Source organism: Parasteatoda tepidariorum, chromosome 1 (genome assembly GCF_982258835.1).
Source record: "Parasteatoda tepidariorum strain Cologne lab strain chromosome 1, Ptep-v5.0, whole genome shotgun sequence".
Classification (NCBI taxonomy): domain Eukaryota; kingdom Metazoa; phylum Arthropoda; class Arachnida; order Araneae; family Theridiidae; genus Parasteatoda; species Parasteatoda tepidariorum.
The window spans coordinates 50,173,180-50,193,436 of NC_141755.1; the positions used below are offsets into that span (position 1 = coordinate 50,173,180).

Here is a 20,257-nt window from a genome sequence, read left to right on the forward strand (position 1 = left end):
ATAATAACTAGCCGCTATTATTCTATGATACTACTTTTGACTAAAAAAAATAGTTTTATGACTTTAAGTATATAATTCTTAGTTCAGTAAAGTAAAATAACATCTTTTCTGTGATTAAATTATAATCTCTGCTTTTTCAAATTGTTATTTAAAAGTTTTATTTTCAAAAACCTTGATGTTTTATAAAATGAATGTGAAAATAAGTTTTTTTGGTGGTTTTCTCCATGGGCATTTCTTGATTTCAGTTTAATATAAATTCACTATTACCAACTACTATTATCCTGGCATTACCATTTCCTTGTTTCTCTACAAAAAAGGGGTTTCATAAGCTTAGTGCATAAGAAACATTACAAACTATTAGCCAGTCCTGAATTTGAGGATTACAGTTGCATTAATAAAATACACCTGAATGAGCTTGCAAATCCTTATTCAAGCAATGTTATGGATTGAGTTGATTTAGAGAAAGACATTTCAAAGTTTTATTGATCTCATGCTGATGGATTGCAAATATGTTTCTTCTTATCTTTTTGTTTCTTTTTCATCTCTAGTGTTGAAAGTTCAGAAATAGGATGAACTGTTTAGTTTTTTTAAGGTATTAGCCTATTCAAAAGAACCTTGGTAATTGTACATCCCTGCTAATTTTGGGGATAAGGAAGAGAAAGAAGAGTAATGGCTCTATCTCTCTTCAATAGAGATTTTTATTGTAACTAACTTAGTCCAAAGTAAAGTAATTACTAATAAGCTTGAATATAATTGAGAAATCACTTTTGACTACTTTATTTTTGGAATGGTGGTTATTTAAAAATGGTAAAAAATAATGAAGGTGTAGAATGTAATCCATTTGTTGAAGTGATAATAAAAAAATTTCAATATTTTCTTCAACATCATTTAATGTAGTTATATATTTACAAAAATCTGTTTGCTGCAAAGAGACTTATCAAACTGGTAAAATTTGTTGACAGATTTTATTTTCATGGAAAAAAATACTCTAATTTTGTTTTGTTGGGATGTATACTAGATTCATTTAATTGATCACATTCATTATAATTTTCTGTAGTGTAATGTTTTCTGTTATGAGAAGTAATATTAAACATGCTTTTGTATTCTTTTGTATTAACTTTACTAGAAAACTCTTTATAATTTTTCTTTATACCTATTATTTAAGATACCAATATTTAACTGTATTTTATGAAATTAATGTGACTAAAAAAGTGTTAAATGTTGTTTCTTATAAAAGAATTGCCAACTGCACAATATTATGAGTTTTATAAATGGCCAATTTAAATGAAGTAATATACTACAATGTTCAACTTTGTAATTAATTTTAAACTTATCTCAGAAGATAAGAAAATTGATTCTTTAAATCTTAAAATTTGTTTAATTTCAAGGTCTTTTTTGTTAAACCAATGCATTTTTGCATTGTTTGAAGAAAAAGAAAATAAAACACAGAATTTTATAATAAATTACCAAGCCTGTCCATGATCATTGACTCCAATCCAAGGTCTGAAGTTTTACTCTAAGAGAATATGTATATATCTGAGCCATGCTACTCTGCTGCTATTTCTATTTGGTTCATTTTAGTATTTGATTCATTTTCTAGGATTTGACCCATTATTCAGTAAGAACATTTTATGATGCTCAAAAATTAATAACTTCTTGGTTATTGCATTACATTTTCTTTTTTAAGTCATTCAGATTTATATTTATAATTTAAAGTTTAAAGATTCTGTCCACTTAAGATCGTTCATTTTATGAATCTCTTGGTACAATTTTATTCTTTTTGTTTTCCAACATTTTCCTTCGATTTCAACTATTTAATTTCTTTTAAGTATGAGTTGAAGAAATGTTAGGCACTGAGCAAGCTTAGATCTTGATGGACAAAGCCTCTATCTAGACAAAAATTTAACAATTCCTAATACTGTTAAATATTTATTTAGTTTATATATAATTTGAAATTTTTATAAAGTGTTAGGTTTGAAATTTATATTGTAATCAAAATGGGAAAAATTCTGTTTAAAGAATTACTAATTATTATTTTTTCTTCTTCAAAATACAGGAGAGTTTTGCAAAACTGTAGCAAAACCTACATTTTTTAAAATAAGCTGAGCCTTATAGGTTACAAACAGATCTACCTGGATAACAAAAAGAGAAAAAAAAGGAAGGAAAAAAATGCCAATATACATGTCAGAAATAAAAATTGACTACCTTAATTAAATAGTGCAAAAATATGCTACTAGAAAAGAGAATTGCTTAAATTATTTAATTCACTTACTTTAAAAATAAACATATAAATTTGCAATGTGCCAGAATCCATGTTTAAAGCATGTAAATTTGCAAAAATCTGTTATCCAAGTTTTGAAATTATCCATAAATTTTATATTCATTCATTTTGATAATTAAAGAAAATCTTCCTAACTTTTATAATTCTCTTTTTGTTGACTTCTAATATAGTTTTTTTCTTCATTTAAAATGTTGTTTTACTTAAAATTATTTAGCTGAACTGTTAGCGGGGGAAAATTACTACAAAATTAGTTTTGAAAAAAAAAGTGTAAAAATAAAGCCATTTGTAATGTATCAATTTCCCCTCCGTTTTTCATTATTTTCTGATAGCTTTATCTACCTACTTTTATAACTATGTTCCATTTCTGTTTTGTTAATGTAAATGAACTTCATTTTTAAACTAAAATTTAGGCAACTAGCTTATAATGTAAGAACAAGCAAAATTGTTAACTTGTAGCACACCAAAACACTAATTATTTTCTTTATTTTTCCATCAGTCAGATTTCAAAGAGCGAAGCATTGGTGAAATTAAATCTTACATTGTGCTTTATTGTCAGGAAATAAGTCGAAGTTTGGATCTCATGAACATTACTGAGGTATATTCAACTTTTTTTTGTCATTATTGTGTTTATATATATACACAATGAAACCTCACATTACAGACACTCATATAAAACGTCTCATTATCATGTCTCATTATGAACATATTTTTAATTTCTCATGAATCTTCTATGAATAAACTAGTATGTACCCTCTTCACAAAGCAAAGATAAGTAAACATGGACATTCATTTGTTCCCCAAAGAGTTATTTTCTATATCTTCAAACTGGACACCAATTTTACAGAATTAAAAAAAAAACTGATTTGTTTTAAATTAAAAAAAGGGAAATGTATACACTGTTCCACCCTTTTTTAAGAATGTAAATTTTTTGCCTTATCCATAACTAAAAATATTACTTTATTCTGCTGATAAAGAATCAATCTTTCTCCTGTCACCTTCCTCTATCTTTGCAAAGAAAAAGAAAATTATACAGTGCATGTGAAATATTTCAGGTAGCGGTATCTTTTCATCTGGACAACACAAGTTAGAAACTCCACAAGTAAAAACAATTTATGGCATTAAACTTTGTTATGAGTGTATATTTCCCACACAACTGTCCGGACAACTCTCGTAGGTGGACAATTTTTTCTGTCCCAAGAATGTCCGCCTAATCGAGGTTTCACTGTACGTATATATATATATATATGTAACATAAAAAGCTTCAATTAATCTTTTTATGTAATTCTTTTTCTGGGAATCCTTTTCTTAATTTATTATTCAAAACGAGAAGCTTTCTCACACTTTTAAATTCACATCCTGTCCTTTAATCTATTTTTGGCTCAAGTATGCATTAATTAAAAGTAAGACATTTTCCTTTTGCTCTTTATGGGAATCGCACGACCTATTTGATGAACCAATTATAATTACTAAGATTTCCCTTTTTCCCCAAATCAAGGCATTTTACGGATTTACTTTGCAAGATTTTCAATAACTTATATTGAGGAGCACAACATTTCATGACCTTTGATAAACGTTCTCTGTTTAATAATAAATAAATTTTGTGCCCTCCTTCCCTGCCTAAACCTGTTTTAATCCTTCCACTCGGCAACGACATTATATATATGTATATATGGTGAGTCTGAACAAGAGGGCAAAATGATACATTTATGTTAATTTGCATATAGTATATATATCCTAAAAAACTTTAATTTAGTGAAGTTATAAGAAATCAGAATTGTGCTGGAGTAATAAAAGCTTTTTGATATTTCAAATATGAAGGAACATCTTTTAATCGACAGCATATGTGTCTGTGGAGTTCAAGATTTTAATTATTATTAATCTTATTATAATTAAATATTGTTATTTAATCTTTAATTTCAATTATTTCTTGTCTTATCTGTCCACCAAGTCCCCAAAAGTTATTTCTGTCTTCTATTAATTCTAGTAGCTCTTTCCTGTCATAGATTAGGGTCTTTTTTTCCTGAAAACGGTAACATGTTTAGTATAACTTGGTTAGAATGTGTGAAAGTTGTAAAAATAAGCTATTACTTCTGAAGTTTTCAAAAAAATGCCTTAAAATTAGGAAATAGTATAAAATGATTAAAAATACCCTAAAATTGTATAAATATCACCAAATTTCGAAAAATCTCCTAAAAGATCTAAAATTTTGCCCTGAAATTGCAAAACAGTTTAAACAATGCAAATATTATCAAAATCTTAGCCGTAATTATAAATTTAACATAGTAAGTTTGAATTTCTCGTTTCTAGAAATATTCATGAATAGCTATAATACAATATTTGTTTTATATTATTTTGAATTTCAATTGCCACAGGGAGTTGAACCTTGGCCAAAACCTAGCAGGTAAAAACTAAACCTACTTGTCAAAATGAGTTGAAATGAAAAGGCAGAATAATTTACATCAAAAATCGAAACAAATGTATAATTTGCTAATGTCTATGTAAAAATAAAATGAGGAAAAATTTGTTATTTATTTATTTTCATTTTGTCAAGTAACTATTTAAACATATTAAATTAAAAAATCATTTTTAATAAAATGTTTTTTATAAAATCTTTTTTATTGCACTTTGAACATATGTTTCTTTTTTTAATAGATTGTTATGTATTTTACTTTGAAAAAATTGAAATAATTTGATATATTTCTTTTGAAAGGATGACATCTCTTCCCGAACAATCATTACTAATTCTTTAGACCCACTTCTTGTTGTTCTTGTTGAATGCTATACAGGATATTTGGCTGAGTTTGGATTTTTATTTGGTGCATCCAGGAAAAACAAACTGCGTGTTATATTTAAAAGTTTTATTTCATTAAATGGAAAACAGGTATTTAAATTTTTTCCTTAATAAAATAGATTCCAGAATTCCAAATTTTTTTGCCTTAAATTTTATTTTTCTGTGCTGATTTTTGAGCTACGTGCTGAGAAATTTTTTACAATCAGGAATTTGTTATGTCAATTGTATTCTCTGTAATATGCCCATAAGAGAGAAATACTAATTTTATTTTAAATTATTTACATTTTTTCTATATTTTTTGTATTTTAGTCTTGATTTAATTATTTTGATTAATTATTATTTTCAAGATTATTTATTAATTAACAAATTATATGAATAACATAAATTAGCATTTGTTTAACATTTAGAAATTTTATTGTTAAAATAGACTTAGCTACTGGAACTTTACCTAATTTACGAGGCAAAAAATTTCATTAATAAAATTTGATCTAACGACTACTCTAGGATCGAAAATAAATTACAAGAATAGTAAATAAAATGTATGTTTATTATATATATGTAACAAGTTCTGTGAAGGTATCACATTTTATTTTTTAAATTTCCTTGATAATTCAAAAGCATCTTAGTACTTAATATTAAATTATACTTTTACTATGAACGATGAATCTCAATTGGAGTTGGGGGAAATGCTGAACTCGTCTATGCAATGTTTGATTTTGCTAATTTGACCTCATGGTATCATAACTTTTTTACCATATGTTTGGTATAACACAGCTCTGTGCTATCGGAAAATTTGGACTTATTCTTTTTTATGTAAAAATCATTTATAGTGTACCCTAAGAGATGGGTAGTAAAATAATAATCTAATCAATAAATAATAAACAAAACTAGATAAAGTAATCATTAAAAATTTTTCATCACCCTCAAATAAGGAAAAGGAATTTGAATCACCAGAAAAGAGTTAATCCAAAAAACTACATGGAATTAACAAATTCAAATCAATTCTTTCTCATCTCTAATAACTGCATCCAGTACTTATGCTATTCAAGTGTTCAATCATTCCAATCCATTGCATTGCACCTGAAGGACCAGAGAAATTTTACACACAAGTTTATATTTTATTTTAAGATAAATTCTGTATTTATTTTATTGTTTAAAATAAAATGTTATCTTTTTAAACTTTCCTTTTAGCTCAGTTTCATTCCTGATAGCACTAAATTTAAAGAAGGATTGAACAAAATGATAGAAGATACATCTTGTAATTTGTCAAACTTATTGATTTTTCAAGGATTATTTCTTGAAGACTTTGATTACAGTGAGGTAAATACTTTCCTAATTTTTTAAGTAGTTGTCATGATTTTTTATATTTTTAATAATTTAAAGGTTATTTTTACTTTTCCTAGCAATTTTTCCTTGGTATCAATAGTTCAAGTGCTATTAGTCAATTAAAACATGACATTGATAAGGGTTTTTTACAACTACATGAAGCAGAGAAAAGATATGAAAACGAATGGAATCCCTTTTCATGTCTGTGGGAAATGGACAAATGTTCTATTTTAAAAGCATTCCAAGACAATAACTGGAAAGCTTCTGATTTTGAAAACAGCATTGACTCGTAAATATTTGTTTTTGTATTATCTTTAAAAATGAAATTATTTTTGTTTTATTTTGTTGTAAATATAATTTATTTAATGAAAATATAATACCACAATTTTGACATGTTTTTATTTTAATAAGAAAATTTTGCAAAATTTTCTATGATAAGAGTGCAATTTAGCATTTAAGAGTTCTTCTAGAAATATTTACTCTTAGTCATTTAGAACATACCACTTAATAAATTTCTGTAATATATTTATATATTTGATTACTAAAATTTTGAATGTTACATCGATATATAATAAATATCAGTAAATTTTTTACCACTGTAAATTTTATTTTTATTTATGAGTTTAATGCTCTTTTTATTTATAAAAATATTTAGTCATAATTGTTATTTTTTAATCTTTAGACATTATTATTTTTTGTTTACTCTTTAAAAATTATTAGTTAATGAAATCTTTTAATGTGAAAAAAAATATTAAGATTTTTTTTATGTAAAATATTTCAAATAATATTAAAATTAAATGATGACTATTTTTAAATATTTCTTTGCTTGTATGAAAAAATTAATGGCTTAACACGGGGAGATCGATGTCAAGATTGTTTTAAAGGGACAATTAATGCAACCTGAACCTTTATTAGTTAAAAACTAAGTTCAAACGCATTCAAAGCTACAAAATTCAGCTTGATAGATTGTAACTCAAATTTATGTATTTTTGAGTTCTAATGTGATTATTCTTGGAAATATTAAAAATTACTGGAATAATATAGAATTTAATATTAGTTTTTCTTAACTTCATAATTAAAATAAATATTATTATTATTATTTTTTTTTTAAATTGCTTGTCTTGCAGCTTACTGCATTTGCAATGTTTATCTTTCATTTTAAAGTTTATGTTTTTCCTTGCATCATTACAGTTTTATTTTTACAACTTTTTTTTCAATTGTTTCAATAATTTGTATTTATTTACTTTTTTGCTTCTTTTTGCTTTATATGATCAATTTTAGGTAATAAGTTTTACAATTTTTAAGTAATTCTTTTATATTTTTTAAATTTTCATTCAACTCCTTTTTATTTTATATTCTAGTAATTGTTAGTCGACTTGTCTTGTATTATGTCAATTGCCCTATTTTTGTAAATTTTTTTCCACTTTCCCACTCATCAAGTCGCTTTCAGAAGAGGTACTTTTTTAGCTTAATTGATAATCATTTAATATTTTAGGTAGCTAACTGAGCACAAGGCAGCTTCCACACCAATCAACTTAACTTGTAAGCCAATTACTTACCAAGGGTTTCCTTTAACCTGTTATAGTTGTCCTTATAATATTTTAAGCAAAAAAGAACTAAGCGTGTAAATTTTCCATTTTTTTAATCAAGTTAATTAGATATTTGGGATTCCTCTATATTGTTTCAGTTAGGTCTTGAGGATGACCTTTTAATTTTTATAACTATTAAACTTTAATCGAATTGAAATTAAAATATATAGCATTTTTATAAAAAACTAAAGTTTTTTTTTTATTAAAAAATAACATAAAAATTTTAAATATTTTTGAAAAAGAGACTGGAAAGTTTATTTTGTTATGATATACTTTTATAATCAAGAAACTTATTCAATGAATATGCTACTGCATTGTATAATTGTTTTAATAATTAGTTTAGCTACATAGTTAATAGTTTTATAAGATGTACAGTGAAAACTTTGTACTAGGTTTTTATAAAATAAAACTTACAAGTAGGAACTTAAATTACAAATGAGACAATAACTTTTCTTGAAATTCAGAATTCCTTCTCTTGTGTAAAAATAAAAATAAGATGTAATTTAATATAATCTAAAAATATTTCTTTAAAAATTTTTGTTACCATATTAAAAGCAATAATTTTTTTGCTACATTCTGAATAAATCCATTTAACATTTAATTTTAAAAAGGTTTGTTCTTATTAAAAGGTCCAAATGCTTAGATTCAGGGTTAAATCTATAAATTCCGGGCCAAATTTACTGCCGTTTAGCGGTACCTTCACAAATTCAACTTTGGGAAATTTTACAAAATACTTTTTCTTAAAATTTTATTTTTGTATCCCTTAAGAAGCGATAAATCCATATTTTTTACCATATTTTTGTGTTGCATTTTTAATATAATTTCTAATTTTCACAAAGTAGGTACCTCTCAGAAAAACCTAGACAGACCTGTGATATATATATATATATATAGTTCAAAATGTAGAATAAACAAAGAAAAATTATAGACATGTGAAAAAAAGGGGGGGGGATAAGTAAAAAAATAACGAACAACAGAAAAAAAATAACAAAAAAAAAAGTATTGTTAAACTATTGAAATTTATTGTTTTTCTTCGTGTTTTCTTGTATTTATTATATATACACAGTCCAGTCACATTAATGTGACCACCTGTCAAAAGCCAGAATAACCACCTTTGGCCGAGCGGACTGCTACTAGACGTGCAGGAAGAGAGTCAATTAGGTTTCTGAAAGTGTTCACTGGGTTGTTGAGCCATGCCGACTCTAGTGCCGTGGCCAGCTGCGCTAGATTACGCGGTTGAGGATCCATGGCGCGAACAACCCGATCGATGTGGTCCCACAGATTCTTGATTGGGTTTAAATCCGGTGAGTTTGCTGGCCAGGGGAGAACGGTAAACTCATCCTGGTGCTCTTCGAACCACGCACATGCGCTGCGAGCTGTATGACACCTCGCATTGTCCTGGTGGTAGATGCCATCATTCTGAGGAAAAATTATTTGCATGTAGGGGTGGACATGGTCCGCAAGGACAGATACGTAATTGTACTGATCCATCGTGCCTTCCACAATGATGAGTGCACCCAGTGAATTCCAGGAAAACATTCCCCAAAGCATAACACTCCCTCTTCCAGCTTGCAGCATTCCGGCAATTGCTTTCAGACGTTTCACGCAGTATACGCCAACGCTCATCTGTCCCATGGAGCATAAAGTGTGATTCATCGGAAAAAGCCACCTGTTGCCACTCTGTGGACGTCTAGTTGCGGTACTGGCGTGCAAATTCCAGCCTTCGTCACCGATGAACAGCAGTCAGCATAGGTGCATTAACCAGGCGTCTGCTGCGGAGGCCCATGCGCAGCAACGTTCACTGAACAGTTGTTGAGGATACACTCTTGGTAGCCCCTTGGTTCATCTGGACGGTCAGTTGCTCAACAGTTGCACGTCTATTCGTCTGAACGCATCGCCGTAGCCTTCGTTCGCCTCTGCCACCTTTGGCCCGTTGTGCACCACATGTGCCACGCCGCTTGTTTTGTATAGTGCCATTTTGCCATGCACGGTATACTTTTACCACGGCGGCACGCGAACAGTTCACAAAATCAGTCGTTTCCGAAATTCTTCCACCCTTGGCCCGAAAGCCAATAATCATGCCCTTTTGGACGTCGGATAAATCGCTACATTTCTGCATTGCGCCAACGACTGAAATGCTTTTCGATGCCCAAGGACATCCAATATATACACTACACTGTAATGTGCTGCCACCTGCACTCTGTGATTGGTTATTTTACGTTGACGTCGAAAGTAGGTGGTGGTCACATTAATGTGACTGGACTGTGTATATATATATATATATATATATATATATATATATTATTCTTATTATTTTTTCTTGTAGGTTCAATAAAATTGCAGCAAAAATTCCTGATGTTCCACAGTACAAAGTATTAGAATTTTGTATTATTGATTGTCAACCTCTTAAAGATTCTGCTATTGCATGTGGAGAAAAATGGAAAAATAATTTGGGTGACATTCTATCTGAAATTTCTTGTACAAACTTAGACAATGCCTATCATTTAATCGAACTTGTGGATGCAAAGTAAGATATGCAATATGATGCAGCTAAAAATATTTTCAAAAGTGTAACCCAATTTTACGATCAGAATGACTTCAGTACTGAAACTTAATTTTGTATGTAATTTTTTATTGTTTAAAACAAACTTGAAATGATTTCATTAAAAAATTTAATTATCAGAAAAATTATACATTGTGATTAAATAAGTTTTTATATGATTTTACCAATTAAAATGTTTTTTTTTTCATTGAATTCTTTGTATGTCTTCTTATATTGAGCAGATGTTAATTAAAGTTTACAAATATTTCGATTATTTTTTTATTTTGAAACATATCAATAATTTTATACATACTCTTGCTCAGTTTTCCTAATATACATGAAGGCTTGCGTTTTCCTGACAGAAAATGAAATCTTCCCGATTTTCAGTTTTATGATAAACTGCATCCAACTCTCTTATTTAACATTTAGTCTACTAAAAGCTTTTTTTAAGGTATAGCTTTGAGTAGAAGGTAACAGCTTCGAGAAGAAGGTGAAAATTATTTCATTCATTATTATTAAAAAAAGAGGGTAATATTATTAATTTTAAAACAATAGTTAAAACTTTTTATTTATTGAAAATGGTCAAGCATCACTGGCTGTGGACAGTGTGCGGGTAGGTGACCACTTTGATCAGCCTGCTATGGAGCCGATGATGTCTGGTATTGGTCCTTGTTAAACTGTAAAGTGCTCGACTTCACTCTCAGGTCATCAGGCCACCAAAGCCAGGTTGTCATCCTTGTGACCTTTTATGAGAAGAAAGTTTGAAAGATTTCGAAATTTTGTCACTGTAATAGCGAGAGCTGTGTAAAGAGATTGCGAAACTATAATTATGAGAGAGAGATTCGTGATAGTTACTTTGATAGGATGAATTTCAAAAACATGTTTTACTTACTGTAATAATGCAATGCCACTGAAAAGAGCAACAAATAATAATAAAAAAATTGGTATTAGTTTAGCTTTATTAATTGCGTCGGTAAAAGTCTGTCTTTTGTGCATGATTTTGCAGTGTTGATCAATATTGATTTTTTTGTCGTTTACTTTTTTTTTTGTCTCCATACAAAGAATGGATGTTTAACAGGTTAATAAAATTAATTATAAGGTAGTTTATATTAATAAAGATAGTTTATATTCCTTTTGATTTATGATAGGCTTTTAATGCATGTTTATGTGAAAGCAATTACTATTTTTGCTTTATGTAAAATAATTATTATATTTATTTACATCAAAAATGACTTTTGTCTTTTTCGTTTATTTTAAAAATGCTCAATTATTTTAAATCCACTTCTAATCACTCTTGTATTTATATATAAATTAATAGAAATTTATAGAAAAATTTATTTATAAATTAATATGTGTTTATAAAGCAATCGCTATTTTATCTTCCTGTAAAATAATTATTATATTCATTTGTGCTCAAAATGATAAGTTCATTATAAAAATGCTCAACTGTTATAAATCACTCTTGCATTTATATATAAATTAATACAAATTTATATGTAGATTTCTATATAAATTTATATATGAATTTATATATAAATTAATATGTGTTTATACAAAAGCAATAGTATTTTAGCTTCATGTAAAATAATTTTGTTATTTTTTTGTGTCAAGAATGATATGTTGATTGTAAAAATGCTTACTTTCTTATCTTTAAAACTATAAATCTAAATCTTAATTTTTTATTAATTGTGGATATATTCTAATCCCTATTATTTTATATTGAAAGGCAGTAAATGTAAATTGATTATTTATCCTGTTTGTATGTGGTAAGTTATCCTTTCTTTAAGCACTGTATTGCACATTGTTATGCATAAATCTGGCAAATCACTCTTTCATTTATATATAAATTAAGCTATCAGTGCAACAGAAAATAATTTAGTTTATGATAATAATTAATTATTTGTTAAATTTAAGCTGAAATACTAAGAATAACTTACATGATTTCTTAATTTTTTTTCGTCATTTTATTCTTATTATTGTGTTTCCAGGTTTCAAGAAACTCCAAAAAATTTAGAGGATTTGAAATTTTCCATTAAATTTTTAAGAAAGTCTAAACAATATTCATCTGAAATTGAAAAATATTTCAATTCTATCCGAGAATATTTTGATGTTTTGGTAAAATTTGAATTTCCAATCAATCAAAAAGTATGTGCTTACTTAATTGCTTTCAAAATTCATAAGTATTCAATTATTTTTAAATTAATTATTTGGAAATTAATCAGGTATTTTAGCTTCACTTGCATTAAAACTAATTTGTACACATGGGTAAAAAATTCCACGATGATGGAATGTTTTGAAGATTGCACTTCTTAAGAAATTGAGAGAAAGAAAATCACATTTACTATTGTTTAAAAAAAATCAATAATGGAAATTGAATTTTCCTTTTTGCCCAGTAAGCAACTTATTTTTGATAAAGGGGAAGAGTACTTGCGATATGTCATTAAAAAATTTGTTTCCCAACAAAAAATTTTTTAAAAATCTTCTTTTGCTTTGTTTCTTAAGAATTTTACTACTAGTCAAAGCAGTCTTAAACCTTAAAGCAGCCATTTACATCTTATAGAAATTGAATTTCAAAATAATGCATGAAAAATTTAGAATGAAGCAATAACATTTAGTGCAAACATCACATTTTTTAGAAAACAAAACAAAAATAAATATTTTTCACAATATAAGGTTTAAAAAAGACATAAGATTATTACTAATTTTATTAAAATAATTAGTTATGTACTACATTTTAAATTAACTAAAACTTATATTAAATTGTGTATACAATCGAATATTGACAGTGTATTGTATTAAAAAAAATTAAGTGTATTTTTATTCATTTTAAATACAGAAAAATTTAAATTCTTTAAATATTTAAATTTACAAAACATTAAAAAACTTGTCTTATATGATTATTTTTTACTTAAATGGTTTTCACAAAAAGATGTAAGAAAATTAATAAACACAATGGCCTATGAATAAATGGCATCATTTTTTGAACAAAAACTTAATAGTTCTTAGTTGTGTTTTTTTTCTTCTAAACCACTTTACTGTGTTTAATACCTAAACTTTAACCATCACTGTGCTTAAACGTGTAAAACTTTCTTGTTTAAATTAGGTAATAAAAAATTTCTGTGATAATCTGAATATGTTACATATTAAAATATTTTAACACATTTTCTCCATGTTATATCATTTTATTGAAGCATATTATAAAATGTTTTTTTGGTCTCAGAATATATCCTTTACAGTATATGATCAGCTTGACACATATTTTTGCTTAATCTTAAAAAAAGAGATTTAGGGATGGGTAAAAAATATCAAAATCTTAATTGTTAACAAATATATATTTTATAATTTATACACATAACACAATTAAGTGTAGATAAAAATAAAAATGATATTTAGTACAATTTTATTTTAAACAACACATGGGCAAAATACTATTTGTCTTTATAAGGTAAATAGCATAGGAAAAAAAAGATAACCGACTTTAAAAAAATATTCAGTTAAGGATAGGGTTAAAGGTGCCAATGAGGAACTTAGAGGGTGTTTAAAAAGGAACACAGAACATCTTCTGACTACTTCTTTAGAGACAGAAAACTGGATTTCAGATTTATTAATGTATATTGAAATATTTCTTTATTTTGCATCTTATTCTTTTTGCCATGCAAATCCGAATAAATGAGATGTAGCTTTCTGCTTAAAATCTATTCTCTTAAATTAAATAAAAAATTCTTAAATAGTCTTTAACTTCTTTGTTGTGAGAAATGTTATGTTTATGAGATAAAATGATTTTATTAATTATTGTATTTAAATATCTTTTAAATCTAAATTTCTATTGACTGATTACTATTATAATTTGAACTTTCATTTTCAGTGTTAAGTACAAACATTAAGAAAAATTAATTTAGAGCTTTTAAAAGATTAAGTTTCAAATAGTACCATTTCATACCTTTGTTTTCAATGTTAAAATTTATGCTTGGATCAAATTTTTTTTAATCTTTGTCCCCAATTTATTGTTATAATTTTATAAAAATTGTAGTATAATTTACTGAATATTTTTATATTGTATTTTTTCTTGTGATTTTAGTCAAGTGATCAACTCAAAAATTTAGATGATCGCTGGAAAACACTTAACAAGGACTTCACAAATTACTATGAAAAATTACAAAAAGTTCAGGTATTGCATTTTTTATGGTTCAGGTTACTGTAAATATTATGCAGATGCTTCAAATTTCTTGAATGTGATTGCACACTTTTGTATACTTTTTTCTAGTTTCTGGGATAAAATCATAAATGCGACAAATGAGTGTTTTTAATTTTAAAACTTTGTGTGCTGAATTTTTTTTTATTTAGTGAAACTGTATGAGAAGATTTTTTTGTATTTTGCTAATAAGTTTGTATTGATCAATTTGACTCCTTTGAAGATCTATGCTCTGGACCAAACAAATGAGTGATTTTTCAAATTTTTATTTAGTATTAATAAAATAGTTGGCAAGCTATATAATTTTAATAATTTTGTGATTGTCGGCTTATGTGTTATTTTTTAATAGAATACTTATTGGCAGCCATCTCTTAAGATATCATGAAACACAACACAGATCTTGTGGGGAAAAAAACTTTTGAGCATAAGTAAAAGCTGCTAAGTACAGCTGAGCAAAGATTTGGAAAAAAAAGTGTAACAAAACAGTAGGTGAGCTGCTCAGGATTTCACATAAAAGGATAGTAACTCATGAAACCAAATGTCTCAAAAGCAGTTCCAAGCAAATGATTGGAATGATGCAAAAGCAGCTCTTTTCTTTTTTAAAAAAGGAAATAAAATAAATGTGGAAAACTACAGACTCATAAGCCCCTTGTGTTTTCTTTATAAGCAGATCTAACAAGATTTGGAAGTAACTTTTGCACTATCCAAATGAACAGGGAACAAATCAGTCTAACAAATACAAAAGGACTCTCTTCTCTACTTTTTTTTTATTGACTTTGACACCAATATTATGCTTGCTGTGCTGAATTCTTTAAAGACAAATGAAATTGAAAAGGTTATTATAAAATCGTTTCAAGTATATACCGTAAAGTGGCAGCAACAGCCAGAATAGGATTAAGCAAAGCTAAAATCTAACTTGAAAAGAAAGTGAGTTTTACATAATATCACTTAAATTGCTCACATCAATACTGGAAATGGTATTCAAGACATTAAAGGCAGTTGATTGATATTTTTTGATGATAATAAATCCAATCATAGTGATTTGGAATATTCAAAAGACTATGCATGTGATAAGGAATCTGAGTTGATAGGAAAGGTGGCTCTTTTCTTGCTGGGCTTGGATTACTACTTAAGAATGTTCAAGTCAGACTTTATAGTTAAAAAAAAAATTTCTAAGAACATTTCAATTTTTTTTCATCCATGATTTTTTGTGCATCTAGTATTTTGAGACCCATGTGCGTAACAGCTTAACCATGATTTGTCCCTCAAGTTTTTTTTATTTTATTATTATTAAACAAGTACAGATAATACTGTCATTTATATTTGACACAGTATAGTTGATTCCCTCTTTTGAGTCTCCATTTCAATTAATTTTATCCATTCTTGAACATGATTTGTTTTTTTAGCTCTAATTATTAAATATAATATTTGAATGATACATTAAGTATTAATTTCTTGCTTCTTTTTGCTAGTATATTGTAAATCACTGAAATCCATCTTTTTTTTAAAAAACAAACAAACTAGGCCTTTCATCTTAGAAGATTTCTAGAGTACCACAAAGAGCTTGAGAATCAAATAAAGATTCTTGAGAATGAAATGAACCTAAAAGGTCCTTTTCATATGGATTGCAATTATGAGGATGCTATGGATCATATATCATCTTATATTAAAACTTTGCATTACCTTCAGGAGCGTGAACATCAAATGAAACATGATGCCCCATTTTTCAATATTGATTTAAAGCCATTGGACACCTTGGAAATTGTAGAGATTGTGAGTCTTTTTATTATTTTTCATAATCTTATAAACTTGCTCAAAAATTGAATTTTCTCTTTGAATATTTGCCTTTTTACTCATCTGTTTGCTATTATATTCAAGACATTAACATCACTACTTTAATAAATAAAGCTTGATTGAAATTAGTCAATTGTATAGCTGTAATTGAGTGTTATTAATATCTAGGTATTTCCGAGTTGAAAACTAATTTATAAAGAAGGTGAGGAATATTATAATATTACTCAAATTAGTTTAGTTCTGGTTCATAAATGCTGCTGGGATGGGATCAATAGTTGTGGCTAACTACTCAAGACAAGAATCAAGACTATACTGTCAAATTTGTAGTCCAACATCATAAAGATATCAGGAATATTTGTAGTAATAAACAAGTTTTGATATAATGCCTTCAAGTCTATTGTTTTCTGGGTGCCACTTTAATGAGAGTGCTCTCTGGATAATTTCAATGTAATAAAACACATTTATGATTGAGTAAAAACTTGGTTAAAAGTCACACATATAATAGTAAATTTTATTAAAACCATGATGCATTTTGGTGTCGTATAATACTCCTTTATCAGTAGGATAAAATAAGTGTTAAAAAATGCTAATGAACTGTTCTAAGCCCCTTTAAATAGTTACACTTATTAATTTAATTTTATTCTGTACTCTTCATTTGTTTCTGACAAAATTCTGTTCCCTAATTTTTAAAGGTATTTTTTTAATTGAATAAAAGTTCGATTTTATTAATATTTGATATCAGTGCCAGTTTAAACCATTGGTTTTGGAAATAACATCTGTCATAACTGGAATATTTGATATTTTAGGATTTTGGGAAATATTTCCCCACTAAAACATTTTTAGCTTCAATTTATGAATCTATATATTTTATATTTTAGGAAATTGAGTGTCTGAAAACCTCATGGTTGTATGTAACACAATATCAGAACTTTCTCAATGACTGGACAGATATCACTATAATGAATTTCAATGGCATGGAAAAACAGAAATGCACTGATGAGCTTCAAGCCGATATAAATGTTTTGAGGGCAGAAAAGGTATGTTTAGATTAGTAAAAATCTTCAGATTCTTTGTCTTAATATAGTTTGTTTGTATATTCTAATCTGTCTTTTTTTTTCAGGGATTCCATTACAAGCTTCTAGACGAGTTGTCTTTATGCTTAAATGATTTAAACGATTGTTATAGAGTAGTTACAGATTTTCAAGAGCCTACTTTCCAAGCCAGACATTGGAACATGCTGGGAAATATTTTGAATTTAGATCTTGATGATTGTGAAAAATTCTTCAAAAGTCAAAAATTTACTTTCCAATTTTTAAGAAATTTTGATTTATCTAGCATATCTTATGAAGTAAACATGATTACTCTTCGTGCTAGAAAAGAACATGAAATAGAGCAGGTGAATATGTTTATAGTGATCAATCTTTGTTTTAACAATGAGTTTTACCAATGATTATGTAATTTGGATAGTATAAATTAGTTATATCAATTTGTGCATCTGTGTGCTTCAATGCATTTAATTTATATAGTTATCTAATCTTTCTATTTTTATATACAATCTGATCTAGTTCAATGGATTAGCAAAACCAGAGCTTCTCACAAAACTGTCCCAAATTTCAATCCTAACAGAATAGAAGAGCTTGCGCACTATTCCCAGTTGACATTGATCATAATATATAATATTCTTAGTAATGCATATAAAATATTCTTATTCATAAATTAATTTCTAATTTCCTTTTTCAGACTTTAAATTTTGCAAGAAAGACATGGGAAAATATATATTTCTCTTTAAATTTATACGGCAATAATTACAAACTTGATGACAGTGGTGATATTGTAGATATTGTTGAAAATCAATTGACAACACTTGGAGTATTGAAAACCTCAAAGTATGTTTTGTACTTTTCTGATCAAGTGGATGATCTGGACAATTCTTTGAGGTTAATCTTAGATTCTATTGAATTAATGGAATCCTTCCAAAAAAGATTTTTTCCTTTGGAGGTTGGTATTAATAAAGTTTTCTACTGATTTACTTATCAAAAATTCTACATATTTGCAATTGTTCTTTTATTTTATTTATTTTTCTTAGTATAAGTTAATTATTTCAAATTATGTTTTGATCTCTGTAAATATCTAACACAACACATTGCAGAAACAGTTAAAAAATATAGAGGTGCTAAAGCAGTTCTCTACCCACATTTGGAATGCAATTCTTTGCACATTCTTAAAAATGAATTATTTGTAAGGAAAGTTATGTTAAAACCACTCTTAAAAGCCATAGCTGCTAGTTTTTTAGGAGGGGGATGGGAGGTAAGAGGGCTGCAGAGACATAAAAGGACTCATTCATCCAAGAATATTACTGTTTGGAACATCACTAATGAAAAAATAGCTTTGCAAAAACATCTGTAACAGAAAAGACTTCACCATCAGTGAATCATGGCAGTTTTCTATGAACTTTCTGATAAATTTTTTCATTAATGTAATCTACATTAACAAAATGGAAAGTCCACATTTATCAAAATTTACCTAAATTATTATATACAGACACAAAGCATTATTATCTTTATTTTTTTTTAGCAATTTCTTCTCTTTTTAAAATATCTTTTTATTAAAAGAAAACACAATTAATTTGGAAAGACTTATTTTTGAAAAAAAAACATGGAATTACAAAGTTTTTGATATGTTTTCTGCCCTTTCACGAGACTACTTTATATTTTTAAAACTTGAGCCCTTTCATTGTTCTTGAGATTTTAGCACAAGTTCAAAATTTCTTGGTTTCTTAAAAATTTCTTTGTTTTAAATTTTTAGGTTCCATCTGATATAATCTTTTATAATTTTTGCATATAAACTACCATTTTATAAAATTTTACAACATGCTTCTTAATTGCTTAGCAATGAAAAGGGAAATTTCTTGGCATTAAAAATAGATTTGAAGGCACTGAATTTTTTTTTTTATCAAATACTTTATCTAATTCCTAGGGAAGCCTCTAAAACATTCTTTTTTTGATTTGCACTATCTGATTTTTTTCTTACTGTTTGTTTTATAGATTTGTACATTATTTTAGCTTATTAAAATAATTTTTTGTGTCACACCTCAGCGAGTATAATATCACAACTCAAGAGGTACAAAATTTAATGTTAACCTTACCTTTTCAGTTAAATTTTTAAGTGTTTAAATTGTTTAAAGCAAATGAGTTACTTATTCCTGAACTGATAAATGAACAACTTAATAATCGTGCTTTCTTAACTATTTGAACGCACAATTTTTTATACAAATGTTAATTATGTCCATTGTGCGTTTATAATGTAAGTGAACTTTATTTTTGCTGCACTTTAAAAAGAATTCTTTGAGTTCCGATGTTATTATCTTCAGGATGCAATATATTATTTTAGAGCATTTCATTGAATTGTCTTTATGCTATATTTGGACCCCATTTTCTCTGAATAACTTTTCTAGGTTATATTCTCAGTTCAAGTTGGTCAAGCAGAACTCTCTAAAGAGTCTCCTCAATTCCAAGAAGTCATCACTTTGTGGGCAGATGTGTCAAATGTTATAAAATCTGTTAAACTGGCATGGCAAACTTGTCATGAAGAAGGTTTGGAATCTTAAGTTTTTATTTGTCCTTTCAATTAAATTGAATCTATACGCATAAAATATTTCTATAAAAATAACATATCCTGTTTCAGACAATGTCAATTAGAAATTATACATTTTATTTCTGACAGTGTTAATTAGAAACTGTGT

The 20,257-nt window shown here is 27.2% G+C and overlaps 1 protein-coding gene across 1 annotated transcript in view; it reads left to right on the forward strand.

Annotated features, from left to right (window-relative positions):
- The window catches only part of LOC107449012 (dynein axonemal heavy chain 2), a 130,562-nt gene that overhangs the window by 28,329 nt on the left and 81,976 nt on the right, over positions 1 to 20,257 (forward strand). The window contains exons 17-28 of the mRNA XM_087163412.1: positions 2,778 to 2,876; positions 4,992 to 5,162; positions 6,264 to 6,392; positions 6,476 to 6,687; positions 10,314 to 10,514; positions 12,518 to 12,674; positions 14,608 to 14,697; positions 16,246 to 16,494; positions 17,394 to 17,552; positions 17,636 to 17,911; positions 18,256 to 18,513; positions 19,970 to 20,108. Of these exons, the coding sequence (XP_087019538.1) occupies positions 2,778 to 2,876; positions 4,992 to 5,162; positions 6,264 to 6,392; positions 6,476 to 6,687; positions 10,314 to 10,514; positions 12,518 to 12,674; positions 14,608 to 14,697; positions 16,246 to 16,494; positions 17,394 to 17,552; positions 17,636 to 17,911; positions 18,256 to 18,513; positions 19,970 to 20,108 (2,140 nt within the window). The remainder of the gene's footprint in view (positions 1 to 2,777; positions 2,877 to 4,991; positions 5,163 to 6,263; positions 6,393 to 6,475; positions 6,688 to 10,313; positions 10,515 to 12,517; positions 12,675 to 14,607; positions 14,698 to 16,245; positions 16,495 to 17,393; positions 17,553 to 17,635; positions 17,912 to 18,255; positions 18,514 to 19,969; positions 20,109 to 20,257) is intronic.